At 43.5% G+C, this 9495-nt stretch overlaps 1 protein-coding gene across 1 annotated transcript; it reads right to left on the bottom strand.

Annotated features, from left to right (window-relative positions):
• Positions 1 to 418: 418 nt before the first annotated feature.
• LOC131233411 (BON1-associated protein 2-like) lies at positions 419 to 996 on the bottom strand. Its single transcript, XM_058230110.1, has one exon. It carries the CDS (start codon positions 987 to 989, stop codon positions 477 to 479), a length of 513 nt encoding a protein of 170 aa, XP_058086093.1. The 5' UTR covers positions 990 to 996; the 3' UTR covers positions 419 to 476.
• Between the last annotated feature and the right edge of the window lie 8499 nt (positions 997 to 9495).

Here is a 9495-nt window from a genome sequence, read left to right on the forward strand (position 1 = left end):
AAGTGGAATGATCTGGACCATCTGAATGTGTAATCTAAATAAACCATTAAAAAACATCAATTAGTCTCTTGTTTGAGATCCTTATATTTTTGGTCCGTGTATAAATTTAATAGACTTATTATAATTATTATGTCAAATCTCACACACAAATATATATATAATTTGATTTAATTAATCAAATTCGTACTAAAGAAGTTTAATGCGTTCTAAATACAAACTCCCAAAGAAAATTTTTGAGTCAGCCGCCAAACACTGTCGAGGATTCTAAATCACCTTAACATAAGATGAATGTAATTATAAATTGGATTCCAATGCATTCTAAATAAAATCTCCCAATTAGCCTTAAAAGACTTTTATGCATTTATTTTGAAATACTTTAAAAGTAAATTTTATATGAAAAAATCCCAAAAAAAAAAACCCAATCGTTAACTCCTGCATTGCAAAAGTGTGACATCCAAACACCACCACTTCCGAACTTATACTCTGCAACCATGAGAAACTGGAATTCCAACCGCCACCCCAGCATATTTCTCCCCTGCATTGGACAATCCCTGCACTGGTGCCGACGGCTTCACCATCATCGACCGTCCCACATAGTCTGGGCCCACCATCCTAGCCGACAAGTTAATGATCCCGTTAGGTCTCCCATCCCATTCTCTCAACCGGTAACTGAGGAAGTGAATGAGGTGAGCCGGCACGTAATCTTTTAAAATATCCGACGTTGGAATGTTGGCTGTCCCGACCGTCTTTAATCCAGATGCAGTCTTGCAATGCACCACGACGGTGATCGATCGGGCGGAAGGCGGCAATGCCAGTCGGAGCTTCTCGTTCCAAGACGGGTAACTCCCTCCATCGCGGTCGAGGGCTGTCGATAAGCAATTGTGGGAGTCGATTCCGACATTAACGTAGGTGTTCTTGATCGGATGGTTGTGGATTCGGAGCGCCTCAGCAGAGATGACCGTGATCTCTAAGTGATTTGATCTCTCCATCTTCCCTTCTATTCTTTTTATTTGTTTTTTTTCTTCTTCTGAGTACATATACATGGATTTATTTTAGATTTAGAAAGAAGGAGAAACCGCTGGGTAATTTCGTTACTGTTTCATTGAGTGGGACCCACAGCGTGACCATGTGGGACCCGTATCGTGTATACGTGGCAAAATCTGTGGGCCCATGATATATGTGTTTCATCCACATCGTCCATCTATTTTGCTAGATCATTGTAGGGCATGAGCCCAAAAGTGAGGCAGATTCAAAGCTTAAGTAGACCACACGACAAGGAAAGCAGTGGGTATAATGGCGCTGACCCTTAAACCTTTCTAGGCTCCACCGTGATGTTATTTGTCATCCAACCTAAACACGAAGATCAGCTTGATCCCAAACTTTTGTGGCTATTAAGAACTATTCAATGATAGGCATTCAATCCCAAATGTTTCCTACAGGGTGTTTCATCTGAGCTTTAGATCTCTCACATTTTTCGGTTCGTGCCCTAAAATTATTTGGAAAAACTGATGGACAGTGTGGATGAAACATATACATCATGGTGGGGCCTACTCATTTTGCCACGTATATAGGTGCGATCTTGGTGCCGTGATCTACGCTGCTGAATCTGAGTCGGGCTGGAAATAGAAAGTGGACGCGGTTTCGCTACTGACACGGCCACTAGAGTAGACGTGCTCTTTGGACTCTACAGTGATGTACGCGTATTATACATACGGTTCACTTATTGTGGATCAGCATTATAGGGCATGGGACGAAATATGAGGCGATCCAAATCTTAGATGGACCACACCACACGATGGTGATTGAAAGCTTTTTTCCTTCTCATACGCACACCTGGTGTTGAAACTCTTGTGAGTCTATCATCGGGGCAAGAGTAAGGACCTAATGGTGATGGAAAGCTTATCATTAAAACCTTCCGATGTCCCGTTCTTATGTTTGTCTTCAAGGGGAAGCATAAATATCAGTTTGATCCGAAACCTTTGTAGCCCGAATGAGCTTTTAATGGTGGGCATTCAATCACCATGATTTCCTGTGGTGTGGTCCACCTGAGATTTTATTTGCCTCATTTTTTATTTTTTTATTTTAGTTCTAACTGTAAATACCCCACCTAGGCTAACATCTCGAGAAGGCTAAGACAATTCAGGAATCATGATTATATCCAAAATCAAATCCTAGTCCCAGCTTAAACCTAAAATCCTGACCTAAAATCACAAACTTCCAATCCGTAACTAAAAATCGTAATCCAAACCGTTTAGTCTACATATAGCCCTCACCTGTACCACATATCTTGACTAGAATTGTGAGACCCGTATCATAACCCGTACTGTTCCGTAGGCTTTCACGGTCCTCCGTCGAATTCTGGCGACCCGCGATCTATTATCAGCGTTTGCGAGCAAATATGAGTCGTGTCTCATATATCAGGGTCGGCTCAACTCAAAACTTATACCATTGCGACTGCGCCGTCGTCGCAGGTGATACCCGGGCCAGGAGATGTGGGGTCACGTTCAGTTCTAGGAAAAAATGCCGCGCGTTGCAAATTTCAAGAGAGTATCACATCAAACCCATCAATCAGGTACACATCACACATTAATGTCAAGTACAACCACCTCTCCTTTAAGTCAACTCTTTCTTACAATAAGTACACACCCTTCACCCATCACCATCCATCTCCCCATCACTCACATCACCTCCCTCTCTCTCTTACACCTCTCTCTCTCTCTCTCTCATCTCTCTCTCATTTTCAAACTCTACCTCTCCAAGTAACCCATGTCCATGGCTTCCAAGGAGAGAAGCTAGTGTGGCCACCTTCCTAACTCTCATCTCCACCATCCATGATCCATCTCAACTGTTGAAGTTCGTCCATTGGAGTTCTAGCATACATTGGCGGAAGAAGGAAGGGAAGATCTAATTGTGGGTGCTTCTTTCTCTCTCTTTCTCCTTCCTTTATTTTGTGGCCCACTTAATGAGTTATGTGATGTCCAACCGTCCATCAAATGGACACCATGGCCATCCAAGCCATGTGGGCCCTACCTTCTGGGTGATGGGAAAACACAAATATCAAATTGATCTTAATCAAGTGGGCCACGTCTGCATGGGACGCACGTTGATGAAACGGTTCACGCAAACCGTCCAGCGTCGACGTGTTTCCAGTGAAGTGAAGTGTGAACTGACGTTGGGGAGTACTAACCAGTTAAGCTTGGAGTGGGCCACTCCTACAGGACCCACCTTGATGTATGTACTTAATCCAAGCCGTCCATCCTTTTCCTCAGATCATTTCAGGCGTTGAGCCGAAAAATGAACTCAATCTGATTTCTTGGAGGGTCATGGCTTAGAAAGAGGGATTTCTACCGTTCAATTCACCTTGATTTTTCTACCTGCCAAAAATATATTGCATATTTGGCTCGTTTGGTCCGTCATGAGCTATAAAACCTAACCAGTGGGTTAGATCTCTCAGATGCGGACCCCACCTATGAAAAACCACCCGAAAACAGAAAACAAAAAAATAAAAATAAAATTGCCTCAACAGACACTGTTGTTGTCAGCGCCTCTGGACGCTGCAACAAGCAGCGTTCGCTGCTTGGCTTTGCACGGGCGTTGGTCAGTGAGCCCCACCTCAGGCCCCACCGTGATGTGAGTTGAACACCAATACCGCGCATTTGATGGGCCTCCCTCCTAGTTATGGGCCACCCAAAAAATCAGCCATATTTGGAACTCAGATGGCCCATATCACAAGAAACAGTAGGATTGAACGGCTACCATTGAAACTCCATTGGTAAAGGAGTTTTGGATCATTACAAAATCTGTCTTTCCTCTTCATCCAGAGTCTGTGTGACCTTATCAACATTGGATGGAAAATAAATGTTACCGTGGGCCACACGTGTGGGACCCACATGATTCATGCCAAAGATCAGCACCGTCTAGAGCTTCCAACGGTCTGGACGGTGGCTTTTTTTAAGCTCCTGTACGATATATTATATTATATAAATAAAATATATTATAATATTATATATATTATATTATATTAAATTATATGATATTATATTACATTATATAAATGTAATATAATATTACATATATGCATATATATACTATAAGATATATGGTGGTGGGCCCTAGTGGGACCCACCTGTACTCAAACCATTAGCAGCGGTAGACGCTGCATCTGCAGTGGGGCTCGTCTGCTATGGGGCCTACCATAATGTATGTATAAATCACGCCGTCCATCTATGGGACCCATCATGAGGTATGGGTTGCATCCAAGCCGTCCAACCATTGTGAAAGCTCATTTTAAGGCTTGAGAAAAAAAAAAAAGAAAAAGAGAGAGAGAGACAGATCCAGTTGTCAGGTGGACCACACTATAGAAAACAGTGGAGTGAATGCCTACCACTGAAACCCCTTTTGGGTTACAAAAGCTTTGGGTCAATATGATATTCGTTTCTCCCCAGGCCATTGTGACCATGGGAATAATTTGGATGGAAATTAAATGTTGTGGTGGGCCCACTGGGATTTGAAAGTAGGAAATTAATATCACCACTGTTAGTTGTAGTATGGTCCAGATGATCTTTGGATATGATTTATTTTATTTATTTATTTATTCATTTATTTAATGCTCTGTAATGATCTCTATTGATGGATGATTGGCGCGGCCCATTTGATCGGCCAATTAATTCGGCCCATTCGAGTCGACCCATTTGATTTGGCCCATTCGCCTGGGCCCATTCAACTCGGCCCATTCGACTTGGCCCAGTTGATTTAACCTATTGTTGTAGCCCATTTAATGTACATATGACCAATGTGAGTAGGCCCACCTTAATGTATTTTGTGGCCCATTTGTTGGGTCCACTTGATGTATTTTGTGGCCCATTTGTCAAGCCCACTTTGATGTATTTTGTGGCCCGTTTGTCGGGCCCACTTTGATGTACTTTGTGGCCCATCCGTCAAGCCCACTTTGATGTATTTTATGGTCTATTCGAGGTGCCTACCTTGATATACTTGTGACCCATCTGTGAGGCCTACCTTGATATATTTATGGGGCTCATTAGTACGGCCCAATGATGCGGCCCACTTGTTGTACATGAGGCCCATTGGTGCGGCCCATTAACACGGCCTAACTTGATATGATGAGGCCCATGTATAGAGCCCACTTGCTTGAATATGAGGCCGATGGGCAAGGCCCATTATGATATGTATTAGGCCCATTAGTGTGACCCATTGATGTAGCTTAATCAATGTATATGAAGCCCATTGGTGCGGCCCATTAACATGGCCCAACTTGACATGATGAGGCCCATGGGTAGAGCCCACCTGCTTGAATATAAGGCTTATGGGCAAGGCCCATTGTGATATGTATTAGGCCCATTAGTGCAGCCCATTGATGCAGCCTAATCGATGTATATGAAGCCCATTGGTGCAACCCATGGACGCAGTCCACTTGATGTATATGAGGCCCACTTGTGCGGCCCATGTGATATGGCCGACTCGATATATATGAGGCCCATTGGTGCGGCCCGTGGATGAGATCCACTTGATGTATTTGATGGCCCATGGGTTGAGGCCCAATGTGACGTATATAAGGGCCACGAGTGAGGCCCAATGAGACATATGCGGGGCCTTCGTATAGGGCCGAATATGATATATATGAGGTCCATTATGATGTGTGATTACTCCATAATGTATGTAATGATGATTACGACGGGTCATGCCTTGGGAGCATGATGGTTTAATGTCCACATTGATGGGTAATGATGGTTGGACGTCCATATTGTGACCTTCCATTAGGCCTTGTTAGGCCCATTCTTACCGAATCCGATTGACGTGACCGATTTACCGATTCTGATTATTGATCAATCCGATTGTCGTGGCCGATTTGCCGACTCTGATTACCAATCAATCCTGATTGTCGTGGCCGACTGCCGATTCCAATTGACATGACCGATTTACCGATTCTGATTATCGATCGATCTGATTGTCGTGATCGATTTGCTGACTCTGATTATCGATCGATCCCGATTGTCATGGCCGACTGCCGATTCCGATTAACGTGACCGATTTACCAATTCTGATTATCGACCGATCTGATTGTCGTGACCGATTTACCGACTCTGATTATCGATCAATCCCGATTGTTATGGCCAATTGTCGATTCCGATTGATGTGACTGATTTGCCGATTCTAATAATCGATCGATTCTGATTGTTGTGACCTATTACCGACTCCGATTGCTGTGACCAATTTGTCGATTCTGATTATCGATCGATCTGATTATCGTGACCGATTTGTCAATTCTGATTATCGATCGATCCGATTATCGTGACTGATTTGTCGATTCTGATTATCAATCGATCTCGATTGTCGTGGCCGATTGACGTGACCGATTTACCGACTCTGATTATCGATCGATCCCAATTGTCGTGGCTGATTGTCGATTCTGATTGACATGACCGATTTACCAATTCTAATTATCGATTGATCCCGATTGTCAAGGCCAAGTATCGAAGCCGACTCCGATTGTCGAGGCCAAGTCTGAGTGTCGATTTCGATTGTCGAGGCTGATTATCAAGACCTATATGATGTATTTGCGACTCGTAGTTGAGGCCCATTGTGATGTATATTCGGCCCGTGTTTTAAACCTAATGTGATGAATATGAGGTCATGTGATGAGGCTCATTGTGATGCACTTGAGGGTCAGGCGATGGAGCCCATTGTGATATATGTTAGGCCCATGTGAAAGGTCCATCGTGATGTGTATTAAGCTCTTGAGTGAGGCCCATGGTGTTATATATTTGGCCTTTGTGTGAGGTCATGGCTCCACTATATGTTAGGATCTATGAGGGTCATTCCTCGGGGGCAATGTTAGTTAAATGTCCATATAGTCGAGGTCGATTGTCGATGCTAGTTATTGATACCGATTATGAGTATGTGATAGCATAACATCATGATACATGCCCATACGCATCATCTGCATATTTATTATGAGATGTGGTTGATCATTGCATGTGTCAATGAGCGCATTGTTATGAGACTCCTTGATAGGCGGAGGTTATCTCACATGAGTGCACGGTATGCGCAACATTGATGCATGACTGGATTGTATGACTCATGCATCTTACATTATGATTACTATACGCCCTAGCGACATCAGGGCCGTAGCCTCCACAGGCATATCGTGGATGGCCAGACGGGACACCGAAAATTTGTTCTAGCATCGAGCTGCCATTGATAGCCCTGGGTGAAAATTTCTAAACCCTCTTAGTACTAGAGGACGCCTCAGCGTCGAGACCGAGTGGATATATGAGCGCCCGAGTGCCGAATACCAGGAGGCCGTGTCTCCCACTGTCTCGTGGTCGGTTGGGAGGGGGTGTGGCCTTACCCGCCCGAGAGCAGGGGGCATTACTAGGCTGAGTTTGACCAGCTCGTAAATGGGTCCGTTATCGACGTGCCGAATTGGTATTGGTAGGCTATTGGCTAGGTGGATAGTGAGGTTTCTTATGCTCACTTGGACTGTACGGCTGGGAGAACGGTAGTGCCATTTGGAGTGTACTAAACCCCGATGATGATCCCATAGATGAACTATACTGATACGTGGACTTATTGAGCAGGAGTTGCATACTCATTCATTCACTATTCACTCGGGCGAGTGGTGCGCGACTATTTGTTACGTGTACATTCGCGATGGCCAAGATTTCGGTTAGGGCGCGCTACTAACTTGAGATCAGGAGTTTGCCACATTGAGACTGACTATCCAAATTAGATATGAGACTAATTTGGATAGAAGTCCCTTGTGATGGGCCCCATAGCCTGCGATACTACGTACTATCATCCCGGCTTCACACTCTAACATGGTCACTCCATTCGCACCGCATATTGCATTATATCTGCGGCATATGACAATTTGGGTTATTGTGTTTCTGCATTTATATGGTCTAGGTACAGCTGATGCTATTTGTGTTACTCATCAAGAATGTATATTGCATTGCATCCTCTGCATCTGATAGTTGATGCTCTATGACTCCTCATTTACATAGTTGATTCGTATTGCGTATTCTAATATTGTATGACTTATGGACTTGTCAGTATTTTCGCTTACTCTGTTATCTTATGATTTGTGATCTTATCAGTATTTCTGTTTGCTCTGATAATTCCTGATCTTGTCAGTATTCCTGTTTACTCTGATAATTCATGATCTTGTCAGTATTTCTGCTTATTCCGATATTGTACGATTTATGGATTACCAGTATTTTCGGTATTGTATGACTATGACATTGTATTGAATAATTGGCACTTACCTTGTGCACACACTTATATCACCCTCTAAGCTTTGTATAAGCTTATATACGATAAATGCGTACAGGTGATGTTAGGTTGCAGCGGTGTTGAGCTTGGAGCGTATAGTGGTCTTCTGGAGCTTGATTTTCGATTTATGTATTTCCTTTTTAGCATTGTACTGAAATGATTATATTAGTGAATATGTGATGATGATGTTGCCTTTGTGAATTGGGTAATCTTGTGGTTGTGCTTATTATGAGTTAAATGTATAAAAAAATCCTCCTTGTAGGATCCCAGAATCGGGATCTAGCATATGGACGCTAGGAACTGAGAATGGGATACTATGGAGGCTGTCGGCACTAGATTCGGTGATCAGGATTCCTGTGAATCCGATTTTCAGGTTTGGGGCGTGACAGAAGTTGATATCAGAGCATAACTTGAGAATACCTGAAGAAAACATCACATATCTGCTGAGAGCTGCCCTACACTGTATGATTGTTGAGAACTTAGTATGGTTAGATCCCGAAGTTTGAATAACTTAGAAATTTTCTGACATAGTCTCCTACCGTTGATATTGCGAGACTGCATAGTCCGAGGTTCAGAAGGATCATCATAGTGTTGGTGATGCGTTTTGGGAGGGCAAGGTTGATATTAGAGAACGCTATCTTCATTCATTTATAAATTGATTATGCCTTGCATATATTTATGTCAATGCTTCCTCTTCCCTCGCTTTGTCCTGCGTAATAGTAAATTTTGAGGACAAAATTTTTATCTGGTGGGGAGAGATATGAGACCCGTATCCTAGTCCGTACTGTTCCGTAGGCTTCCACGGTCCTACCGGTCGAATTCTGACGACCCGCAATTTGTCATTAGCGTTTGTGAGCAAACGTGAGTCGTGTCCCATATATCAGGATTGGCTCAACTCGAAGCTTATACCCTTGTGATCGTGCCGTCACCGCAGTTCCGACGTCGTGTATCACGCGCCAAGGCGATACCCGGACCAAGAGATGTGGGCCCATATTCAGTTCGAGAAAAAAACATCGCGCGTTGCAAATTCGAAGAGAGCATCACATCAAACCCATCAATCAGGTACACATCACACATTAATGTCAAGTACAACCACCTCTCCTCTAAGTCAACTCTTTCTCACAACAAGTACACACCCTTCACCCATCACCATCCCTCTCCCCATCACTCACATCACCTCCCTCTCTCTCTCTTACACCTCTC

The sequence above is a fragment of the Magnolia sinica genome, chromosome 18, assembly GCF_029962835.1.
Source record: "Magnolia sinica isolate HGM2019 chromosome 18, MsV1, whole genome shotgun sequence".
Taxonomy (NCBI): domain Eukaryota; kingdom Viridiplantae; phylum Streptophyta; class Magnoliopsida; order Magnoliales; family Magnoliaceae; genus Magnolia; species Magnolia sinica.